Here is a 22,405-nt window from a genome sequence, read left to right as displayed (position 1 = left end):
ATCCCTTGCAATCATGTAAAGCCAAATCTTGTCGCCTAAGAACATACTTATGCAGTTCTTTGCTAACTAAACCAGCGAAGAATGTTCAATTGTTCATGGAAATATGATATTTTATATCGGCAGTTCAATTTAAGCACACATGGATTCAACTCTATAATCACATTTTAAAACTAATAAGTGATTCACATATTCATAATGTCCAAAAAAGCATTCCATATAATTCTACTAATGTTATTGAGCAAGTCCTTTGATTCAAAGACCATGTTACCATAAAACATTAAACAAACCTCCATAATCATGCACCAACCCCCTACACGAAGCCATTTTCTTAATAAATCCATCAAAGTTATTTTTCATCATTCAAGTAAGGAGAGGAACTAAAAATTGTTAAGTGTAATTCTTATATTTATTATTGAAAAATAATTATTTTTTCACGTTAATTTTATTTGGTGTATTTGACTAGTTAGAAGCTAGAAAATAAAAAAAAATAAGTGTTTAAACACTCATAAATTAAAGTAAAATTCTTATATATGATAAAAATTATAAATTTAATAGTGATTTTTATTTTATCATTCTATTATTTTATCTTTTTAGAATATTTTTTTGGTTTTTTTTTACTGTATCTTTTAGTTTGGTATCTTAATGACTAATTTGTTATATTTAAAATTTGTTATTAGTTAATAAATTATTATATATATTCAAAATTTCATGGTATTCCCCAACCCAACAAGTCAAGGATTAATCCATCGCGGTAGTGAGCTCCATTTAAGAGTTTGCCGCTTTAATGGACTAAACGATTTGATATCGACGAAACGGTCCAACTTGACAGAAAGAGCAAAACCCAAACCAAACAAGCAAAAGAAAGAGCGAATCAGCGAACCCATAGAATATTTGGCCCAATATATGTGTATTCAAGCCCAGCTTGAGCCCATTAATCACCAAAGTGAGCATTACCACAAAATCCAAAGTTCCAAACAGCAGAGCTCTTTCCATTTCTCTCTCTCATTTATCCGATACACCACCGCTCTTGTTGGCGCGCTTTGCAGTTACACAATGAGCAGCTTAATGGCGAGCTTCACAGCTCGCATCTCTGCTTACACCAACCACCTTTTCCCCATACGACGTCGTCCCCTTCATAACAGACGCCTCACTCTTTTTCCCAACACCACCACACTCAGACCTTACACACTAAGAATCACCTGCATGGCGGTCAGTAACTTCACTAATTAATTAATTAATTAAACTTTTTCATCTAATTTTAGCATTAGTTCAGCTCAATCCAATGGTGCGTTTCTGTAATTTTATATATTTGCGTTGAATTATAGGAACCTTATCTCATAACGAAGCTGGAATCTGCTGAGAAGACCTGGCAAGAATTATCGGTATCAAACTTGTTTTCTTTTTTGTTTCTATGAAATTTTGTTGCAACCAGTTACCTAAATCGATTTATTATTATTTTTATTAAAAGTTTGGTTGGTGTTTTAGGTTAAGCTTGCTGACCCTGACGTTGTGTCTAATCCGAGTGAGTACCAAAAATTGGCACAATCAGTGGCAGAGCTTGATGAGGTACTTTCATTTGTAATGTGCACTTCACCTGATACTTTTTTTAACACTGTATTAAGGTGAAAATTTAATTTTAATATTTCTAAATTTCAATGAAGGTTGTGTCCACGTATAGGAGGTTTAAAGAGTGTGAAAAGGCTCTAGAAGAAACGAAAGGTTTGATTAGGTTTCACTGCTTGAGTGCTTGTTCATCCTTCTTAGTGACTTTTAGACAATTGAAGTGTGTTTGATTTTGGTTTATTATTAATTTTTTTTTTTTCAATCTGTTATGGATGGTTAGCTTTGGCAAAGGACGATGAAAATGACGAGGATATGGTTGAAATGATATCTTCAGAAATAGACTCTTTGTCAAGGCAAATCGCAGAGCTTGAGGATAAGCTCAAGGTTTCTCATTTACTCTGTATCAAGTATCGCTAGTTCAGTTTATGTCATGTCATGCGATTGCTTATCTTTTAAAGTCCAACATTCATGAAGTCTATTCATATGCTAGTTGGAAAAATGAACTTCTTTTTAATATTTCAAATTCACTAATTCAAAATGTACAATCTGCTGAAATTCCAAAACTGTGAGGAGGAATTGTAATTATTTTTTATGTACTCTCTATCATCACTGACCATCATGAAGTTTTATTCCTCTTATTTCAAAACCATGCCATGGAATTACTTTCTTTTCTCTTTTTCGTCCTGAATACCTATTATGTTGTTGGTTATTGTGGGTTTTCAAGGTACTTCCCTCCGTTTTCTCATTTCTCCTGGTTTTTAGAAACTTACTAGTATCTTTGATGATGGTAGGTTTTACTTCTTCCCAGTGATCCTCTTGATGCAAGAAACATAATGCTTGAAGGTACACCATCTTTTTCTTTATGATATGAGATAGAGCCAAATTTATATTATATTTTTGTTTATGGCTTAGTTGAATGTTTCATCATTAAGATTTTGGTAGAGACTAGAGAGCATGCTGACTTCTAAAATTTAAATATCAGTGATGATTTGATAAAGCTTATATTGCAATGTAATCTACGGGTAAGTGGATTGAATGATTGCACTTGGCTTGGGCAACTTCTTTCTTTTCTGTTCCTTCTAGTTGTCATTCTTAACTCTGAAGAGTATTGTCATTATGATTACTTTTGCAGTACGAGCAGGTACTGGTGGTGACGAGGCTGGAATATGGGCTGGTGATCTTGTAGGTACATGCTTTTATTTGTCCTTTCTAGTCCATGGACTCAAAATAGGGCATGCCCTTCATCAATGCCCCACATCGTAAAGAAAGCCTAAAAGTGACATTATGTCATATTGAATGAAACATGCTTAAAGAGCGTGCACGTGCATACACACAAAGATAATCCTATTATTGGATCATTTTCTGAATTGTGTAACTTTGACAAAAATCTATTTCTTTAATTTCTCCACAATTGACCTTTTGATTGGTTTAGTTTAAATGTTTATTAAATGAACTGTTATTATGAAGTTGAATCCAATGTAATCTGATGCTGTTTTGATGTTAAATCAGGTTCGGATGTATGAAAAATACAGTGAGCTGAATTCTTGGAAACATTCTGTTATATCAAGCTCTCCGGTATACCTCATCAAAACTCTGTATAAATTAGTTTCTAATTGATTCTTATTTGTATAATTGTTAATTTTGCCATCTTTTTAGGCAGAGAAAGGAGGGTACAAAACTTATGTGATGGAGATAAAAGGAAAACGTGTCTACAGTAAATTAAAATATGAATCTGGTGTCCATCGAGTTCAACGTGTTCCTCTAACAGAGACACAGGGTCGCGTACATACTTCTACTGCAACGGTGGCAATCATGCCAGAGGTAGAGTACATATTTCAGGCCTTTAGCTAAAAGTGTATTCACAACTCTTTAACTTCTAGGTCTGAAAGCTTTATTTTGTGTCTTTGCATCTGGACAGTTGTTAGTTTCATATCATTGCTTTTGTAGCATGTCCATATTCTGAATAATTGAAGTAGGTAGCTAGCTTAAGCCTATAGGGATTCAAAGTAGACCTAGATTTAATATTTTCTCCAAAAATGCTATTTGTACACTAAAATCAGCCACCAATGTATTTGTGTATAAATACATGTGTGGTTTAATTTATTTTCAATGTTTATTTGTATTCCAACATGTCTTTTATACTAGTGGCTGACTTTGATGGCTGATTTTGGTGTACACGTAGCATTACTCTATTTTCTCAAATTTTTGTTGCCTAACCATGTGGAGGTTAGGTTCAAAGCTGATGCTTTATTGGATTATATATTTTTCTAAATTCGTTTAATTTAATGCATGGAGGTTGTATTCTATTGAATATTTCTCCAACTAGAATATTCCTTCCTTTTAAGGACAGAATCTAAATATATAAATCTGAAATCTTTGTCTAGGCTGATGAAGTTGAAGTAGTAATCGACCCAAAAGATATTGAACTTACTACAGCACGTTCTGGGGGTGCTGGAGGTATAGAAATTTAATTTAAATAATCAATATTTACATTTCCCGGATCAAGAGGTTTCATACCCTCTATCATTTCTCTTGCATGCAGGCCAGAATGTTAACAAGGTTGAAACAGCCATTGATCTTTTTCACAAACCAACGGGAATCCGTATCTTTTGTACTGAAGAAAGGACTCAACTTCAGAACAAGAATCGCGCTTTTCAATTGCTCCGTGCAAAACTGTAAGCATTAGAATTGTCTTGTCAACCTTATCTTCTCATGCTGTCATAAATCTTCACAAGAGAGATATCTCAAATCCTTTCTTGAGTTTAGTGGTAGATGAGGAACTAAAGGATATTAATGTTGTGAAACTAAACCTGACCAAATGTTAGCAGCGCATTATTAGTTGTTTCTGAGTGTTCTCTTTAACTTGCATTCAAAATGACACGACAATCTTTTTACAGATACGAGATGAAGGTAAGGGAGCAGCAAGAGTCAATTCGAAATCAAAGGAAATCACAGGTATGCTTGGCTTTTGATCCAGCATGATTTGCTTCAGACATAATTTATTTTGTGTACTTGCTATCTCGTTGAGCTGAGAGCCAATGGATACTGAATTAAATTTTTTTTTCTGTAATATCTCGATCTCCAGGTTGGTACAGGTGCACGTGCAGAAAAAATTCGGACATATAATTACAAGGTACATTACAGAAATCTCAATATTTTTCTGTTGTCACTCACTCATACTTCTATGTTTTTATTTTCCCCAAACTCCAAATTTGAAGTGTTTTTGTAAATTATATGCATTATAAATTTCCCTCTATAAGATGTTAGGTGAGAAAAACTGATGCTGTTTAATTAGAAAGAAAAAGTAGAAGAAATATGGCATTGTAATTTTTCTTTTAAGATCTCTCATAATAACAATTGTTCAATGGAAATGGATTTGATTAAGTGATCTAGAATTATGTTGTTCAAGTCAATAATCGTACAATGGTTTGAGGTAAAAACGCTGCAACATTTTTAGTGTCTCATTTGTAATGACGAAATGATGGTACTTACAGGCAGTTTATGATTCTTAAGTTTTTTTTTTTTTCTTCTAATTAGGACAACAGGGTTACTGACCACAGATTGAAGATGAACTTTGAGCTCACCTCCTTTCTTAATGGTAACATAGAAGATGCTGTTCAGGTATGCTATCTAGCACACTTCTCCTGCCATGAACTCTGTTCTTTTGGTGTATTTACCAGTGTGCTTAAGATTTCAAAAGGAATATAGTTGGGTGTTGATTGCTGATGAAAGGCTAGGCTTCTCTAACTGAAAAATTATCATTAACCGAAAAGAAAGAAAACTAATTTCCTACATTATACCATAAAGCTGGGACCTAAACCTGCAGAGTTGCACTCTGCTTGGGCTTTTGAAAGAAAGAAAACACAATTAACTCACTGCAAAATGGCACGCACTAGATGGCACTGATCAAAAGTTGCATTAATTGTACTTGAAGAAGAATGCACTATATTACTGACTTCGCCTTTAGTATGAGTGAATGAATGAAAATGTTTGATCATAACTTGGCTCCGGATCATCAAGAATCTTTCTTCTTGCAGTCTTGTGTTACAACGGAGCAGAAGGAGCTCCTGGAAGAACTTGCTGAATCTGTAGGTGCTCCTGCTGGCTGATGTAAAAGCACATTTCCCCGTGTAATTTTGAATTTTTTACTGAACTATGCATTTCGCAAATGGAAGAAGTGTCATATTTGTTCTCGTTAATGTCCCATTATCTTCCAAGTTTGAGACATGGTTTGATTACAAATCTGTACATGGGCACTTCTTCTACATGTAACATTCCGCTATACAGTAATTTGAATGGTATTTTATGTATGTAAAGTGAAGCAATTAACAGTTTTGTTGCAATGCCAATGTATGTGCTATTGAACTGAGTTCAGTTACCACTTACCAGTTATGGATTTACGTTATAACTAAATTTATATTTCTTTATCTTTTAAATAAATTTTTGTTTAAATTAAAATACTTTGGTGGGTTAAAATGTTAAGTTACCAATTTATCTTATTTTTAAGTTATACTAGTTAATTTTCCGTTTATTTACTAAGTATTTGTGCTCAAACACTTCCTTTTTCTGATTAACTTATAGTGGTTTTTTTTAAATGAAAAGTATTAAGTTTTGATACTCTAACCATGAACTTTTAGATTTTAGAAAAAAAATTGTAAATTAAATTTTTTTCCCCAATTTTTTATATATAAATGATTTATAAATTGATCTGTTCTGACCAGAAAAGTTTGGGATTTCAATTTTCAAAAGTTAATAATATTAAAGATGGTTTTTACTCCATACATTAATATTAATAATAAAATGAAAGATACCATAAGACCATTAGTAATATCTAATGCTCTCATACTAATAAGTTATAATTTGAATGGCATAATTTTTTTATATTTATTTAAAAATTTTGGATTCAATTTTCACTTCTAATCTTAGGAAAAAAAACTAAAGCTGTCATTTAATTTTGTGATATTGACATTGAGAGTTCGTATTATAATTTTTATTTTGACAATATCATATATATATATATATATATATATATATATATATAAAACAATTTTTATGTTTATATGAATATGTTAAAAGGAAATTTCATTATTTCAAAGATGATATGAATAAGAGAAATATTAAATGAATAAATTATTTTATAATTAAATTTAGTTAACTTTTTTTTAGTTTAATTTTGATGTATTGACAGTATAAAATATTTTACATAATTGTGTAACTAATCATATTCATTCTTTTTGATAATTATTTAAGTAGTCAATGTAAAAGATAATTATTTTTATTGATGTAATATTACATAGTTAAATGTAGTGTAAAACTAGTGCATCAAACAATAACAACAACAACAAAGTCTTGTGCCACTAGATGAGGTTGGCTACATGAATCAAACGACGTTATTGAGTTCTGTCATGTATCCAGAGAGACCGTTTACATGTAGATCTCATTTGACCACCTCATGGATTGTCTTCTTAGGTTTTCCTCCGCCTTTCATCTCTTATCCATCTTCCATCTCATCTACCCTCCTGATTGAGTGTTCTCTCTTCTCACATGTCCAAACTACCTGAGACGCGATTCTATCATCTTTTTCACAATAGCTGCTACTCCAACTCTCTCCTTTATATCTTCGTTCCTTATTTTATCCAATCGCGTATGACCACTCATCCATCTCAACATCTTCATCTCCGCGCACACTCAGCTTATGTTCGTACTCGCTTTGGTCGCCCAACACTCCGTACCATAAAGCATAGCCGGTCCTATAGCAGTGCGATTACAATTTACCTTTAAGTTTTAAGTGAGATACAATTTACCTTTAAGTTTTAAACGCATTTTTTTTGTCGCATATAAAACCAGATGCACTCTACCATTTTGACCAACCTGCTTGGATCCTATGAACAAAATGTAAATCATACTTAAAACTTTTAACTTTTTGTAAGATGTTTTCTCCAATATTCACTTCTATGTTAGAGTTTTTTCTTCTCAGAGCGAATTTACATTTCATATATTTGGTCTTACTATAATTTATGCGTAGATCATATATTTTTAGAACTTCTCTCTATAAATCCAACTTCTTGTATAACTTAGGTGGAGTTAAAATTAGTGCATCAAAATTAAAATTAATTTTTTTATGTAACTTTTTAATTGATACATATTATATGAACAAAAATTTAGATAACATTAAGGATGATCCATGAGTCCATATTTTGTTTATTTATCCGTTTGTGAGGGGGAAATGGAAATAGGAGCCACCTGTCACAGGATGAAGAAGCATGTAGCAGTTTGTACAGTGTTCCGAAGATGTACGCATGCCAACGTACTCATTCTCTCTTACTCACACAGCCGATTCTCTCTCTTCCTTCTTCTTCCTTTCTTCTTCTCCGTTTTTCTTCTATGCTCCCTAGACTCACCCACAAGCTCAAGCTTCTACACTTACACTCTTTACATCCTCCTTCTTCCTTCCTCCTTCGCCGCCGCCACTATCCTCCTCAATTTTCCAAATTCCCATACTACCCTTCGTCTTCAGCGCCCTTTCTCCGTCTCAAACTCCCAATGGCATCTTCTTCTTCTTCTTCTTCCTTATCGCATTCGCATCACAAGCACTCCAATCGCCTAGCTTCCGAGCAAAGCCCCTATCTTCTTCAACATGCTCATAACCCCGTAATTACCTTATCTACTTTCTCTCTTTTACTACTATTCCATTCAATTTTGCTTCTTTCTTCCTTCTTCTTTTCATTTCATTGCTTTCGTTATTCAATTGAAGGTTGATTGGTACCCTTGGGGCGAAGAAGCTTTTGCTGAAGCGCGCAGAAGAGATGTACCTATCTTCTTATCAAGTACTCAATTATCTTCTCTTTAACTTCTCCTTGTTTCCTTCCCTCTTTCTTTGCGTAATTAATTAACTGCTGGCTCTTTTGTTTGTGCTATTAATGGTGATTCCTTTCGAAGTTGGTTACAGCACATGTCACTGGTATGTACTATATATCACTGAGACACTGATGAAGTTATTTACATTTTTGGAATCTAAACTGTTTTTGTTCTGCTAGGTGTCATGTTATGGAAGTCGAGTCTTTTGAGGATGAAGGAGTAGCCAAGTTGTTGAACGATGGCTTTGTTAGCATTAAGGTAATAATAATTCTAAAATTGGTTCCTTTTTTGGTAATGTGTTATTTCTGGTCTGGCATTCAAATGTGGATATTGCTTAATTCCATATTAATAATTATCCATGCCACAGGTGGATCGAGAGGAGCGACCAGATGTTGATAAGGTGATTTAATTTAAACAAACGGTGCATTTAAAGATACGTTTTTTGCATATATTTCAAAATCAGCAAATATGTTACTTATATCCTAAGTTGTGGAGTATTTTTAGGGGGGAGGGGGAAACAAATGAATTGCCTTTTATTTTTGTGGAACTAGAGCTCTGGAAGTCACCCTTTTTTGCTTAAATGGTTTGCTTGGTTTCATTGGTAGCATGTGGTTCCCTCTCCCTTTGAATCATCAAGGTGCTTAAAGTGTTCACTCCACCGGTGACAAGGTGCACTAAAAGATTTTCTCTTTTATCAGGTGTACATGACATATGTGCAGGCTTTGTATGGTGGAGGAGGTTGGCCACTAAGTGTGTTTCTTTCGCCTGACTTAAAACCTTTAATGGGTGGAACCTACTTTCCCCCTGAGGATAAGTATGGACGACCTGGCTTTAAAACTATTCTGAGGTAAGAATTATTCCACCAGAAGCTTTTGTCATCAATGTGCTTGGACAAGCTACTTTTTTATTAAGGCTTCAGTGAACGTCAATAATTTAAAAATTCAAATCATTATTGTGGCCTTGGAAGTTCCTATTCATGTGTATTCTGCCTGTACTCTCCAGAAAAGTAAAAGAGGCTTGGGATAGCAAGAAGGATTTGCTAGTTAAGAGTGGAGCAGCTGCAATTGAACAGCTTTCTGAGGCATTGTCTGCTAGTTCAGTTTCTGATAAATTGTCCGATGGAGTTCCAGATGATGCATTACGTCTGTGCGCTGAGCAGGTATGGCTTTGACCAAGTAGATAAGAGCAGTTGCACAATCCTGTTTCTTACATTTGCATGCATCTGGATCTTCTTTTTTTTTTTTTTTACTAAGTCCTTAATTTATATTGATGACCTTGATTCTTGAGTATCATTCAATCTACTATTTTCTTTATAGCTCTCTGAGACCTATGATTCAAAATTTGGCGGGTTTGGGTCTGCACCTAAATTTCCCAGACCAGTTGAGCCAAACTTGATGTTGTACCACTCCAAGAAATTGGATGATACTGGGAAGTTAGATGGAGCTAATGCAAATCGGGAAATGGTTTTCTTTACCTTGAAATCTATGGCAAAAGGGGGCATTCATGATCATATTGGAGGTGGCTTTCACAGATATAGTGTGGACGAGTGCTGGCATGGTAAGTTTATCTTGGACTGAATCTTTGGTATGTATCTGGTTTGTCTACGGCTGTAGTTCTACTTCTCAATTTCTCTGGCTTAACAGATGCATTCCAATTTTGATTTTTCCACCTTAATTATGATGTTCTTCTGTGCATATTTAATGCTTTTGTTCTGAAATATTCTGGACATTTTAAATTGTTGGGCTGTGATATTTTTGCAGTTCCACATTTCGAGAAGATGCTATATGATCAAGGCCAGATTGCTAATGTTTATTTAGATGCTTTTTCTATCACAAAAGATACCTTCTATTCATGTGTAGCACGGGATATTCTTGATTATTTAAGGAGAGACATGATTGGTCCAGAAGGTGAAATCTTTTCAGCAGAGGATGCTGACAGTGCAGAGACTGAAGGAGCTACAAGAAAAAAGGAGGGAGCATTTTACATATGGTCCCGCAAAGAGGTATTTCATCTGTGTAGTTTTTCCTTAACCTTTTAATTAAGGATAAACAAACTGTAGATCTGAAAAATGCACAAATTTTTCATTCTTCTCCCTAAAATTAAGTCGATTTGGTTATTGGGACCTAATCATATGGATTCCTGAACCATCTGTTGCTGAAATGGCACAATAATCTGCAGATGCAGTCAGTCAATTGAATATTTTCAAGGAATCAATTAAATCTATTTATTTTATTCAGGCAAGATATTTTTTATCACGCAACGTGTTGTTTATCCAATTCCTAGTTACTAACTGATAGTTTCCTAAAATGACAAGCTACCTTCTAGAGTTTGTTACTGCACAAGCATGATTTAGGATAATAAACTTGCTTATTTGTTTGGTTAAAATAGGCCTTTTTTGTGTTCATCTAAATAGAATATTGTTGTTGATCTTGAGTATATGACAGTTCTGCGTAAATTCTTTCGGAAGATGTCTAGCTCTCAGCATCATGGCATTCTGTCCCGCTTTCCTTTTGTGATTTTGTAATTATATCTACAGCATCTCAACATGTAATAGATGTGTTGTAATTTATGATTTGTTGTTTTGCTATATTTGCAGTTGGCTTTCAACTTTTTTTCCCCTTTTTGAATATTTGGTTTCAACCATTTTGTTAATTTTAATTTTCGGTTTAGGTTGAAGACATACTTGGAGAGCATGCTGATATTTTTATTGAGCACTATTACATAAAGCAGTCTGGTAACTGTGACCTATCTAGCATGAGCGATCCTCATGATGAATTCAAGGGAAAGAATGTCCTGATTGAGAGAAAAGAATCAAAAGATCCTTCAGAGATCGCATCAAAGTACAGCATGTCAATCGAAACATATAAAGATATTTTTGGTGAATGTAGGCGTAAGCTGTTCGAAGTAAGGTCAAGGCGGGCAAGGCCACATTTGGATGATAAAGTATCCCCTTAAACATGGTTACTAATTTATTTAAGAATCTTCTATGATGATACTGGTTTCAACTTTTTATGTATGAGTCTCAAGAGATCCTATGCTTCTAGGTTATTGTATCTTGGAATGGGCTGGCTATCTCATCTTTTGCCAGGGCCTCCAAGATTCTCCTGGGTGAAGCTGAGGGAACTAAGTTCTACTTTCCTGTTGTTGGCACTGAAGTAAGTTTCCCCTTATACAGATGTGTCCATATATGTAGTTAGAGAGCCTTTGATATTTTAGTTTTGCCCTTTTGCTGAATGACTGTTGGTATTTAAAAAGACAGAAGACACTCTGCTTTTATATCATGGATGTCTGTAAATTATCCTATTATGGATAAATTTTATATTGTTGTGTTGATCAAAATGGGAATTGGCAGTTTGAGTTAGTTGGCATTGGCAGTTATAAGGGAATTGTGGATGAAGCTTGTTAAAGGAACACCTGGAGACAATTAGATCCTCTTCTTTTTTTCAGTTTTGAGTAATTGCTAATATATTTAACTTTCTCCTTTTTGTTTTGCAAATTCCAGCCAAAGGAATACATGCAAATTGCGGAAAAAGCAGCATTATTTATTAAGAAGCAACTTCACAATGCTGAAACCCAAAGGCTGAACCATAGTTTCAGAAATTCTCCATCTAAAGCACCTGGTTTCTTGGATGATTATGCTTTTCTGATCTCTGGATTACTGGATCTCTATGAGTTTGGTGGTGGAATCAACTGGCTTCAATGGGCAATTGAATTGCAGGGCACTCAGGTAAAGATTGATCTCTGAATCTGAAAGAAATTTCACAGTGCTTTGCCAGACATCGAGTTCCTCCTGAGATGTGTTACTTGCAGGATGCTTTGTTTCTTGATGGGGATGGAGGTGGATATTTCAATAATACTGGGGAAGATACATCAGTTCTTCTCCGTGTGAAAGAAGACCATGATGGGGCAGAACCCTCTGGGAACTCAGTGTCAGCTATAAATCTTATTAGGTTGGCTTCCATGCTTGCTGAAAGTAAGGCTGAGCACTATAAGCGAAATGCAGAGCACCTTCTGGTCCGTAAACTGCCACCTCTTTCCTCCTAGAAAACTTGTTTTCTTCTTTGTACAAGTTCCCAAGGGTGGAAAGTGATTATCACTTGGTAGTTGTCTAAGATTCTCCTTTACATGGTAGTGCAGGCTGTTTTTGAGAAAAGATTGAAAGCTTTGCCTATGGCGGTGCCCCTCATGTGTTGTGCAGCAGATATGCTGCGTGTACCTTCCAGAAAGCAAGTGGTTGTGGTCGGAGAAAGGAATTCTGAGGAATTTGAAAGAATGCTTGCAGCAGCACACGTATCATATGATCCAAACAAAACAGTGAGTATATTTAACTCCTTTGTTGAGTTGATACTGCATATTTCTTTTTGGTTGTCATCAATAACATCTGTGCGGATGTTGGTTGTAGGTTCTTCATATAGACCCCAACAACAAAGAAGAGATGGAATTTTGGGAACAGAATAACAGCAACATTGCTCTGATGGCGAAAAATAACCAGGCAGCAAACAAGGTTGTAGCTCTTGTATGCCAAAACTTCACTTGTAGCCCGCCTGTGACTGATCAATCCTCACTTGATGCTTTACTATCCAAAAAATCGTCCTCTTCATCAACATGAGATATCGGTTCTCACAAGTGGATGTTAGCTAAAGCTTAGAAGCCATATTATACACAACTTGTTGGTTCTGACTTCTGTGTCAAATTATTTTCTTCAGTGATATAGAGATTACGCTTGTCTTTTTACTCTCTATGCCAGCATTGTCTTTCAAATTTGATACAGAATGATGGAACTCTGTATATTTTTATAGTTAAAGGTTGAATAAAATAGTTATATATTAAGTTTGGTTTAGTTAAATAAGTTTGTACTTCATTTTCCTGGGTGAACTAACACAATAAACTGAATAAAGTCACCATGGCGGGACTAAAAATTGTCTCCAATTCATCTTAGATGTTTGAAAAATGTGAGATCACATTTTACCAAATAAATGAGATGTCACACTTTTTTTTTTTTTTGTCTAAGATCACATAATTTTTCAGTAGTCAATGCATATTAAATTTGAAAATAAAGAAGAGCATAATTTCCTAAGATATTAAACGAATGGATTATGCTGATTCCGGTCATATTCAGAAGTCCATAAATCTATCTCCAATGAAAAAAAGGGTCCTTTCTCTGCTAGCTTCTAATTTGCTATCACTTCCCACTTCCATTCTGAGACTCTTATCCACTAAGTAGTGAATACCATGAAAGCAATCCAATTCCGTACGCCTAGGTTGTACTATGACACATTTCATCCCACAATCCACTTCCAGATACCATCATCATCATTATCACTCCCTAAACCAATGATCTCCCGCTGCAGCATAGTCCAATCTCACCACCCCAATTTCACAATCTCATACCTGATTGACTCATGTGGTCTCTCTCCAGACACTGCTGCTCTTACTTCCCAAAAGCTTCACCTTCCTTCTGCTGAAAGACCAGACTCTGTTCTCACCCTTCTCAGGGAGCATGGTTTCACAGATACCCAGATTTCAAACCTCATCAGAAAACGCCCATTGCTCCTCTTAGCAAACCCAGATATCCTCTTGCCAAAGTTTCAATTTTTCCTCTCCATTGGGATTTCCAATACCAACCTCGCAAGAACCCTAACCGCTGACCCAACCCTTTTGACCCGCAGCTTGGAGAAACAGATCATACCCTCTTACAATTTCCTCAAGAGTGTGTTGATTTCTGATGAAAAGGTTGCAGCTTCATTGAAGCGCACATCTTGGGTCTTCCTTGAGGATCACAAGAAGAACCTCGTACCAAACCTCAATCTCCTAAAAGAGATGGATGTTCCTGAATCATGTGTTACGCTGTTGCTGACTCATTTCCCGGAGGCATTGATGCAGAAAAAGGAAAACTTTGCAAAGCTTTCTAAGGAGATTAAAGAAATGGGGTTTAATCCAAAAAAGACAACTTTTGTGTTGGCCATTCATGTGCTCTCAGGTGAAGGTAACAAATCCATATATAACCGCTGTTACGAGGTTTATAAGAGGTGGGGTTGGTCAGATGATGACATCCTTACGGCATTCAAGAAGCACCCACATTGTATGATACTTTCAGAGGATAAGATAATGAAGACAATGGATTACTTGGTGAATAAGATGGGTTGGCCTTCAGGGATGATTGTTAGGTGCCCAGTGGTGCTGTTTTTCAGCTTGGAGAAGAGGATTAAACCTAGGTGCTCTGTTGCTAAGGTTTTGTTGATGAAGGGATTGATTAAGAGGAAGTTAAGCTTGTCCACTTTGCTGTTGCCTGATGAGGACAGTTTCTTGGAGAAGTATGTGATCAAGTATGAGCTGCAGGTGCCTCAGTTGTGGAGTGTGTATCAGAAAAAGTTGGATTTTATGAGTGTGATTTGATTTGAGTTTGCAGATAGCTATTGCCCGTATTCTAATCTTGTCTTAAATTTTTACATGATTAATAGAAGTTTACATAATGTGGCATTGCCTATTTTTTTTTGGCATCCTGGTTTCTCTGAATGTCTTGTTTGCTATATATGAATGGTGAATGGTATGTGTCAAGAGAGTTCAAAAAATGGAAGAATAACAGTTATCAACTTGATACCTGAATTCAATAATCACATATGTAGTTAGTGATGTAAAAATGTAATGATAGCACATCCAATGAGAATCCTGATCATAAAATGTCCTAGTTCTTCTGGACACACTCCATTTGTTTACAGACAGACATAAAATCGATATTATGTTATATTATGTTTACAGACATTAAATTAATATATTTTATATTATTTTTTATAAAAATATTAATAATAGACATAATTTATTTTTTATTTTTTATTTTATTATTTTTATCAGATTTTTATAATTATATTTTTTATTATTATATATTTTTTAAATTTTTTGTATAAAAAAAATAAATTAAATTTTTATAATTTATTTTAGTTTATTATTTACTAAAATACAAAAATATTAATTTTTATATTTTGTTCTCAATATTTTATCTTATTCTATTATTAAAACTAAACACCATCTAAAAAACATACATCAATTAAGAGTCAAAATAATTCCGAAAAAATTACTCGAAAATCAATTTATTCCTAAAAAAATAAGATATCTCAAATTAGTCTATAAAAAATATAATCTAAATCAAATTAATTTTTTTATTAATTAAATAATAATGTATTATGTTAAGTATTATGTGTCATCTAAATATAAATAACACAAAATAACTTTAAAATAATTCATTAAATAAAATGAACCCCTTTTTCATGAGTAATTTAAAATGTTCTTATCCTAGCATAATTTTTTGATAAAAGAACTGCATGAGTAAGCTCCTTGTTCTTTGTGCTCCTAACATCATCCACATAGAGATAAACAACTGAAGCTGAAATTGGTAACAATTTCGGAATTTTCTCTGAAAAAGGATCAAGAAAATGGTGGAACAGAGGAAGCCTCTCGTTCTCTCTTCCACCAAACACCTCATCAATTCCTTGTTGAGCTCTTCCCCAAGCAATGACCCTGCAACCGCCACCGCCACAGCCACTTCCACTCCCCTCTTCCAATTACCTGTGGGGATTCTCCGATTCTCCGACCACCCGAATCACCATCCCCAACTACCTTCTCTTGACGATTCTGCCCTTGTTGGCCTCTCCACTTTACTTCTTAAGAGGCTCTCTGTCACTTCTGGTTCACTGGTAATCCACACTCACAAGCTCCTCTAAACTTTAACTTCAATTCTGATACCCCTTTATCGAATTAAAGCTCTTCGATGTTAAAAGTATTGTTTTTTGGGATAAATTTTGTGTTTTTTATTCATTTATTTGTTTTTAGGTTCTGGTGAAGAATGCTGAGATGGGTGTGCAGAGGGTTGCTGTGGCCATTGCTCTTGATCCTCCAGGAACTACTACTACACTTGAGCCTGATTCTGGTTTGAATTTATCATCATCTTCTTCTCATCCTGCCAGAGTAATGCTTGTGTTTCCTTCTTGTGATTTCCCTGCTAGTGGGGCCTTGTTGTTTGATCATGAAGTTGCTTATTTGTCTCCACTTTTAGCATTTAATCTAAATTTGCACATGTCATGCTTAAAATCCATTCTACAACATGGGGAGGACACTTTAGCTTCTTATTTCAAGCCCCAATTTTGTAATGAGGATGCTGCAAAAAGCAATGAGGATTATGTTATCAATGTTGAGTTGGCACCTTTTGCTCAAGCTCTTAGGTTTGCATCACATTTGAGGGTTTCTTTTGTGAAGATGCCAGAATGTGGCATCCTTGAATCTATTAGAGAAAGTTCACCTATTGAATCTAAAGAACGGCAAGACATGATTGACTTAGCATTACAAAAGTACTTCGAAGTCGATAGATATTTGTCAAGAGGAGATGTTTTTGGGATTAACATAAACTGGAAATGCAATTCAACTATTTGCATTCCGTGCAACCAAAAATCAGATAGGAAAAATGACAGTAACCTTATCTACTTCAAGGTATATTTAGTTCATTTTTTTTCCCCATAAATCTCAAGAAATATGTCAGGTTCTTGTTAGAGTGTAACTTATATCCTCAGGTCATTGCTATGGAACCATCAGATGAACTGTTCCTTCGAGTCAATAAAACCTCAACTGCTCTGGTCCTAGGAGGGAGTTCACCATCCGCCCTTCCTCCAGATTTGTTAATTGCTGGACCAGAAGGACCTGTGCCGTTGCAAGGAGACACAGTAAAGATATTGGGTTCAATACTTACACCAACTTTCTGTCCATCGGCCCTTTCTTCGAAGTTTAGAATTTCAGTTCTATTGTATGGCTTGGCAGGTGTGTTCTCCGTTGCCTTATACCCTACTTTCCATGTGAATCACCATTTGTATTCACAGTTATTTTTCTTATTTGAAATAAATATACCTGGTTTGAGAAGTCACGTGGTGTTGTTTGAATTCATTGATGGCCTATATTGTATTTCTGATCAACAGAATTATGCAGGTTGTGGGAAGAGAACTGTAGTTAGATATGTTGCTCGTCGACTGGGCTTGCATGTGGTGGAATATAACTGTCATGATCTGATGGCGTCTGAAAGAAAATCTATTGCTTTGGCTCAAGCTTTCAAGACAGCTCAAAGGTATATTTTGAAACTACAAGTACATATATGTAGCTAACTATGTATATATATTAAGCTGATTGCCTGTCTAAGGCTAAGAGGAATTTACTTCTTTGAATATGTTTTCTGATTTTTATGCACTTCTGGGATGTGATTGTTACAGATACTCACCAGCAATACTTCTTCTACGGCATTTTGATGTTTTTCGAGATTCACCTTCTCCCGATGGTTCACTAAATGATCAAAGAGGCAATACATCTGAAGTAGCATCTGTTATCAGGAGATTCACTGAACCAATTAGTGAACATGATAGCAACTCCAGGGGAAAATCAAATGGTGAATTTGTAAGATTTAACTTAAATGAATGTTGTTGTTATTCTTTGATTATTACCCTTTAGTTAAACCTTAAATCTTTATCATATTACAAATCAGAGAAAGAAGTAAAACAAGATAACATCAAAAGAAGCAACAGGCCAGATAAATAGTACATAGTTTTCATAACAGGAAAAAGAATCTAATGAAAGTGAAACAGCTTGTGGTAACTCTAAAAGTTGTGGCAACCTCTACCATTTCTTTTTTTTTTTTTTCCATTTCTAATATATAGGATTACAAAGATATTTACTTTTGCAACATGCTGGTGAAGGTTGAGAAGAATGTTGAGAAAACAAGCGTGCATCAAATCCTCTTGATTGCTGCTGCTGACAGCTCAGAAGGTCTACCTCCAACTATCAGACGCTGCTTTAGCCATGAAATAAGTATGGGACCTTTGACTGAAGAGCAAAGGACTGAAATGTTATCCTACTCACTTCAAAGTGTTTCTGGACTCCTCTCTGATGTAAGTTTGGAATGAAGCTTCATCTTGTGTAAACCTTCTTTTGCTTCTTTTTACTTGTGGCATCGCCAATGCCAGTTCTCTCTAAATTTCAAATCTTAATTAAACTGATTTAAAAACTAATTTATGAATAAATGATATTGAAACCAAGGAGTGGGTAGAAGAGTTGGGCCATGTGATTAATTTAAAAATTTAAACTTTCTCCTCTCTTCTTTGTTAAAAATTAAAAATATAATAGTGGGCTCTTATGCAAAAGAAAAAAATGGGATACTAAATTTAGGATCACCATTTGTATGGTAGTATAGAAATTTTTATCCAAAAAAATATGTATAATATCCCTCATATTATTAGGACTGGCATTTAATTGCACATTGGACTTCTTTGATTATTACTGCTGAATTTGATCAATCACATTGTTGCTTCTTGCAGGCTGATTTGGAGGGTTTTGTAAAAGAAATAGTTGGTCAAACATCTGGTTTTATGCCCAGGGATATGTGTGCTCTAATTGCTGATGCTGGTGCCAACTTATTTCCCAGGAACGATACTGAAGTGGACAAACATAGTTTTGAGGATATAGATGCTTCTTCTAGTTCCAAAGTGACACAGGAGAAGGAGAAAGTTTCACCTCAAATTCCTAGGAAGGAAGATTTGATGAATGCTTTAGAACAATCAAAGAAAAGAAATGCATCAGCATTGGGCACTCCAAAAGTAAATTAAACTGCTATTGTTTTATCAATGAAGAGTGCACACATTAGCTCATGTTTGTCTTCGAGATGAAAACTATTCCTAACTTCATGGAGATATTAAGCATGAAACTGATTTGCAGGTTCCCAATGTGAAATGGGAAGATGTCGGTGGGCTTGAAGAAGTCAAAAAATCAATCCTGGATACCGTTCAGGTGAGCTTCTTGTGTGGCATAACTATTGATTTTTACATCTTTCTTCTTATATAAAAGCACAACTCCACCCTTTTATGTCGGAGACAAAGCAACTTGAACATACATTCAGTGAAACTTGTGTTTTAATGTTCAACATTGTATATTAATCATTAGGTTGTCATATTTGTAAGTTGGTTGAGTTGAAGTCCATTCAAGTTTCTATTCAGGTATAAAAATAAAAGTTAAAAGAGAAAAATGAGGAGCTTTTGAAGAGTCTAGCCTACCGCCTAAGGTTTGACATGGAAGCTATGAAAGTGCAAATTCTGTTAAATTGGATATTGAAGAGACTTTCTCTGCTATGTATCATCTCAGTTTATTTAGCATATCTTAGCTTTTTCTATTTGATGGAAAATAATATGCTTCTGCTTCAAGTCAATTTTTTTGTTTAAAAACATTTTCAGGCTTGTTTCTTATATATTGTTGTATTTATCTTGTTAAATAATAAGCAAGCTCGGATATACTGTTTATATTTGTAGTTTCAGAATATCTAATTATTCTGAATTCCATATTTTTAGTTGCCCCTCCTGCATAAAGATCTTTTTGCATCTGGATTACGAAAGAGATCCGGCGTTCTTCTGTACGGTCCTCCTGGAACTGGCAAAGTAAGTTGCAGGGTACCCGTTAATGACAATATTCAACCTGCCTTTTGCATTTTTTCCCCTTACTGAAGTTTTCTGACTCCATTCTCTTTTCAATATTTTTATTGCATTTCAGACATTATTAGCAAAAGCTGTTGCTACTGAATGTTCCTTAAATTTTCTTAGTGTAAAAGGTCCTGAACTGATAAACATGTACATCGGAGAGTCTGAGAAGAATGTTAGAGACATTTTCCAGAAGGTATAGCACTAGTTTTGCTAATTTTATCTCTGAAATTGACAGTTTTCATAGCATATTTGAATGTTTTAAACTTTCAATGTAATTCACAGGCCAGATCAGCACGTCCATGTGTTATCTTCTTCGATGAGCTTGATTCTCTCGCCCCAGCTCGGGGTGCTTCTGGAGATTCTGGGGGCGTTATGGACAGGGTGGTTTCTCAGGTATTTATTTACCTTTTCTAAATAATGCCATGTTTGTAGAAAACCTTCCCCGAGTTTCCTAATGCAATATGTTTCCCTTGTTAATAGATGCTAGCCGAGATCGATGGCTTAAGTGATTCGACACAGGTTTTATTCTCTTTCTGGAAAATTTATTTTAGCATTCATGTGATATTTTATTTTCCTTCTAATAAATGGTATCTCTCTATGTGGCCTACTAGGATCTGTTTATTATTGGTGCAAGTAATAGACCGGATTTGATAGATCCGGCACTTCTACGGCCCGGTAGATTCGATAAGCTTCTATATGTTGGAGTTAACTCCGATGCGTCTTATAGGGAGCGGTAAGCACTCTACTTTTCCGGTTCTCTGTTTGGTGAAGAATCTATTATTTGATATCTTTTGTGATAGATTGTTATGCACTTCTAATATCGAACTTTCCCAGGGTCTTGAAAGCACTAACTCGAAAGTTCAAGTTGCACGAAGATGTTTCACTGTACTCTATAGCGAAAAAATGTCCGCCGAACTTCACCGGAGCTGACATGTATGCATTGTGTGCAGACGCCTGGTTCCATGCCGCAAAGCGCAAGGTTAGTACACCAAGATCATTGGATCTGCACCCATGATTCTGTGATTTAGACTGTACTGATCCGTGGTGATTTTTGTCTAGGTTTCGAGCACAAATCCGGAGTCTTCCAGCCAAGATAGTGAAGCAGATTCTGTAGTTGTTGAATACAGTGATTTTGTCCAGGTATCTTGAATCCCCCCACCCCAAAAACCAAAAAAATTGGTCACCCATGGTTCAAAGTTCAAACTTTGAAGCATTTTTCCTACTGATATTGTGACTGCGATTTCCTGAAAATTTCAGGTCCTAGTAGAGCTGTCTCCTTCCCTATCCATGGCTGAGCTCCAGAAGTATGAGAAACTTAGAGATCAGTTTGAGGGCACGTCTAAATAATTTCTCTTCTTACATTCTTGTTTTTTCATGCAAATTATAAGCTGTTTTTGGCGACAGTTGAAAAGTGTTATTAAATTAAAGTAATAAATTTTCAATATTTGAAAACACTTTAATTTAAAAAATAAAAGTAAAAAGTGTTGTAAAAATATAAAAAAGATATAATTTTAATTTTAATAATATTTTTGAAGAGTCGACAAAGTTGTATTAGTGCTCTAGTCACAATAGACTAGACTGCAACTATGTCTATAAGAAATGTATATATTACATAACTGATAGGCACAGGTCTTATATTTGGCTACCAACTACATAAGCTCATTGCCACGTTTAGATGATGAACAACTCATTGTAAACATGTTTCCGTGAATTATCTTCATTATTTTATTCCTTTTCTTTATTATGAAGACGCTTTGATATCCTTGATATGTCATGTTCACGGTTGATCCTTATTTATTGAAGATAAGTAGTTTATTATAAATATTCGTATGAGAGTATAAAAATTATAAAGTTCGTTTTAGTACGATTATGTTACGATGTTATGATATTTTAAAAAATATTGTTAAAATTAAAGCAATATTTTTTTTATTGTTAAACTATTTTTTTAAGAAGTGTTACTTAAAAAAAAAGTATTATCAAAATATATAAAAAATATGTGATTTTAATTTTAACAATATTTACATAGTCATTGTAACATATTCATACTAGAATATATCAAATTATAAATTATATATTTAATATCACTTCATATAATCAGATTATCAGCACTTGTTAACTTTTAATGGACAATCTTCTTATTTGCTAAATAAGAAAATAGTTATGCTATATTTTTTGCAACTAAATCTAACTAAGTTGGTTCAAGTTCAATAAAAATCAACTTTAGATTAGATAGCGTGTAAACACGTGTTCCCATAATTGTTCAATAGCGCGAACATTAATATGAAAAATACTTTTTCTCCCTTGATCAAAATTGAAACTATCAAACTTTAAACGACGTTCAAAATTTCTTAAAAATCTCTTAAAATCTTCGTGAAAACTCAAGGAAATCTCAAATTTATGTTCCAAATGTTCACCAAAAAACACAAAAACAAAAGACGAAAGATTATTGAAGGTACTGTCCACTAATCATCTAGTTTTTCACTTTT

At 34.6% G+C, this 22,405-nt stretch overlaps 4 protein-coding genes across 5 annotated transcripts; all 4 read left to right on the top strand.

The window, feature by feature from the left end:
• The first annotated feature begins 939 nt into the window (after positions 1-939).
• Positions 940-5,932, top strand: LOC112695831 (peptide chain release factor APG3, chloroplastic). Of its 2 annotated transcripts, none has more exons than XR_011862855.1 (15): positions 940-1,209; positions 1,326-1,382; positions 1,486-1,566; positions 1,662-1,719; positions 1,844-1,947; positions 2,355-2,406; positions 2,696-2,745; positions 3,073-3,138; positions 3,220-3,384; positions 3,948-4,020; positions 4,106-4,238; positions 4,461-4,518; positions 4,649-4,696; positions 5,109-5,184; positions 5,601-5,932. XR_011862855.1 is itself a non-coding variant. In XM_025748327.3 (15 exons), exons 1-15 carry the CDS (start codon positions 1,054-1,056, stop codon positions 5,670-5,672), a joined length of 1,257 nt encoding a protein of 418 aa, XP_025604112.1. In that variant the 5' UTR covers positions 940-1,053; the 3' UTR covers positions 5,673-5,932. The 2 variants fall into 2 exon arrangements, 1 of the variants encoding a protein (XP_025604112.1); XM_025748327.3 differs by having other exon boundaries at positions 5,101-5,184.
• Positions 5,933-7,759: 1,827 nt separating this feature from the next.
• Positions 7,760-13,251, top strand: LOC112695829 (uncharacterized). Its single transcript, XM_025748325.3, has 15 exons — positions 7,760-8,214; positions 8,318-8,390; positions 8,503-8,524; positions 8,601-8,679; positions 8,789-8,821; positions 9,120-9,268; positions 9,424-9,580; positions 9,738-9,978; positions 10,182-10,423; positions 11,092-11,364; positions 11,466-11,576; positions 11,924-12,148; positions 12,232-12,435; positions 12,559-12,735; positions 12,824-13,251. Exons 1-15 carry the CDS (start codon positions 7,855-7,857, stop codon positions 13,028-13,030), a joined length of 2,553 nt encoding a protein of 850 aa, XP_025604110.1. The 5' UTR covers positions 7,760-7,854; the 3' UTR covers positions 13,031-13,251.
• Positions 13,252-13,491: 240 nt separating this feature from the next.
• Positions 13,492-14,921, top strand: LOC112695830 (transcription termination factor MTERF15, mitochondrial). Its single transcript, XM_025748326.3, has one exon. The coding sequence runs from the start codon at positions 13,654-13,656 to the stop codon at positions 14,815-14,817; it is 1,164 nt and encodes a 387-aa protein (XP_025604111.1). The 5' UTR covers positions 13,492-13,653; the 3' UTR covers positions 14,818-14,921.
• A 781-nt stretch (positions 14,922-15,702) lies between these two features.
• On the top strand, positions 15,703-21,686 carry LOC112695828 (peroxisomal ATPase PEX6). Its single transcript, XM_025748323.3, has 16 exons — positions 15,703-16,112; positions 16,249-16,902; positions 16,983-17,226; positions 17,392-17,527; positions 17,670-17,850; positions 18,150-18,341; positions 18,768-19,046; positions 19,165-19,236; positions 19,791-19,877; positions 19,990-20,112; positions 20,202-20,312; positions 20,400-20,438; positions 20,531-20,652; positions 20,754-20,898; positions 20,979-21,059; positions 21,177-21,686. Exons 1-16 carry the CDS (start codon positions 15,852-15,854, stop codon positions 21,264-21,266), a joined length of 2,817 nt encoding a protein of 938 aa, XP_025604108.1. The 5' UTR covers positions 15,703-15,851; the 3' UTR covers positions 21,267-21,686.
• The last annotated feature ends 719 nt before the right edge of the window (positions 21,687-22,405 follow it).

Source organism: Arachis hypogaea, chromosome 6 (genome assembly GCF_003086295.3).
Source record: "Arachis hypogaea cultivar Tifrunner chromosome 6, arahy.Tifrunner.gnm2.J5K5, whole genome shotgun sequence".
NCBI lineage: Eukaryota > Viridiplantae > Streptophyta > Magnoliopsida > Fabales > Fabaceae > Arachis > Arachis hypogaea.
The sequence above is the reverse complement of the archived record's forward strand: the minus strand, read 5'-3'. Positions and strand labels throughout refer to the sequence as shown.

What these genes read in the sequence shown, in the direction of transcription:
- LOC112695830 (XM_025748326.3), top strand. Translation starts at nt 13,654, where the DNA reads ATGAAAGCAATCCAATTCCGTACGCCTAGGTTGTACTATGACACATTT.
- LOC112695828 (XM_025748323.3), top strand. Translation starts at nt 15,852, where the DNA reads ATGGTGGAACAGAGGAAGCCTCTCGTTCTCTCTTCCACCAAACACCTC. An exon ending in CTGTCACTTCTGGTTCACTG is followed by an intron (nt 16,113 to 16,248) that starts GTAATCCACACT and finishes ATTTGTTTTTAG; the next exon opens with GTTCTGGTGAAGAATGCTGA. An exon ending in CAGCATTGGGCACTCCAAAA is followed by an intron (nt 19,047 to 19,164) that starts GTAAATTAAACT and finishes ACTGATTTGCAG; the next exon opens with GTTCCCAATGTGAAATGGGA.
- LOC112695831 (XM_025748327.3), top strand. Translation starts at nt 1,054, where the DNA reads ATGAGCAGCTTAATGGCGAGCTTCACAGCTCGCATCTCTGCTTACACC. An exon ending in CAGTGGCAGAGCTTGATGAG is followed by an intron (nt 1,567 to 1,661) that starts GTACTTTCATTT and finishes ATTTCAATGAAG; the next exon opens with GTTGTGTCCACGTATAGGAG. An exon ending in GAAATCAAAGGAAATCACAG is followed by an intron (nt 4,519 to 4,648) that starts GTATGCTTGGCT and finishes CTCGATCTCCAG; the next exon opens with GTTGGTACAGGTGCACGTGC.
- LOC112695829 (XM_025748325.3), top strand. Translation starts at nt 7,855, where the DNA reads ATGTACGCATGCCAACGTACTCATTCTCTCTTACTCACACAGCCGATT. An exon ending in TGTACCTATCTTCTTATCAA is followed by an intron (nt 8,391 to 8,502) that starts GTACTCAATTAT and finishes TTCCTTTCGAAG; the next exon opens with TTGGTTACAGCACATGTCAC. An exon ending in GAAATGCAGAGCACCTTCTG is followed by an intron (nt 12,436 to 12,558) that starts GTCCGTAAACTG and finishes ATGGTAGTGCAG; the next exon opens with GCTGTTTTTGAGAAAAGATT.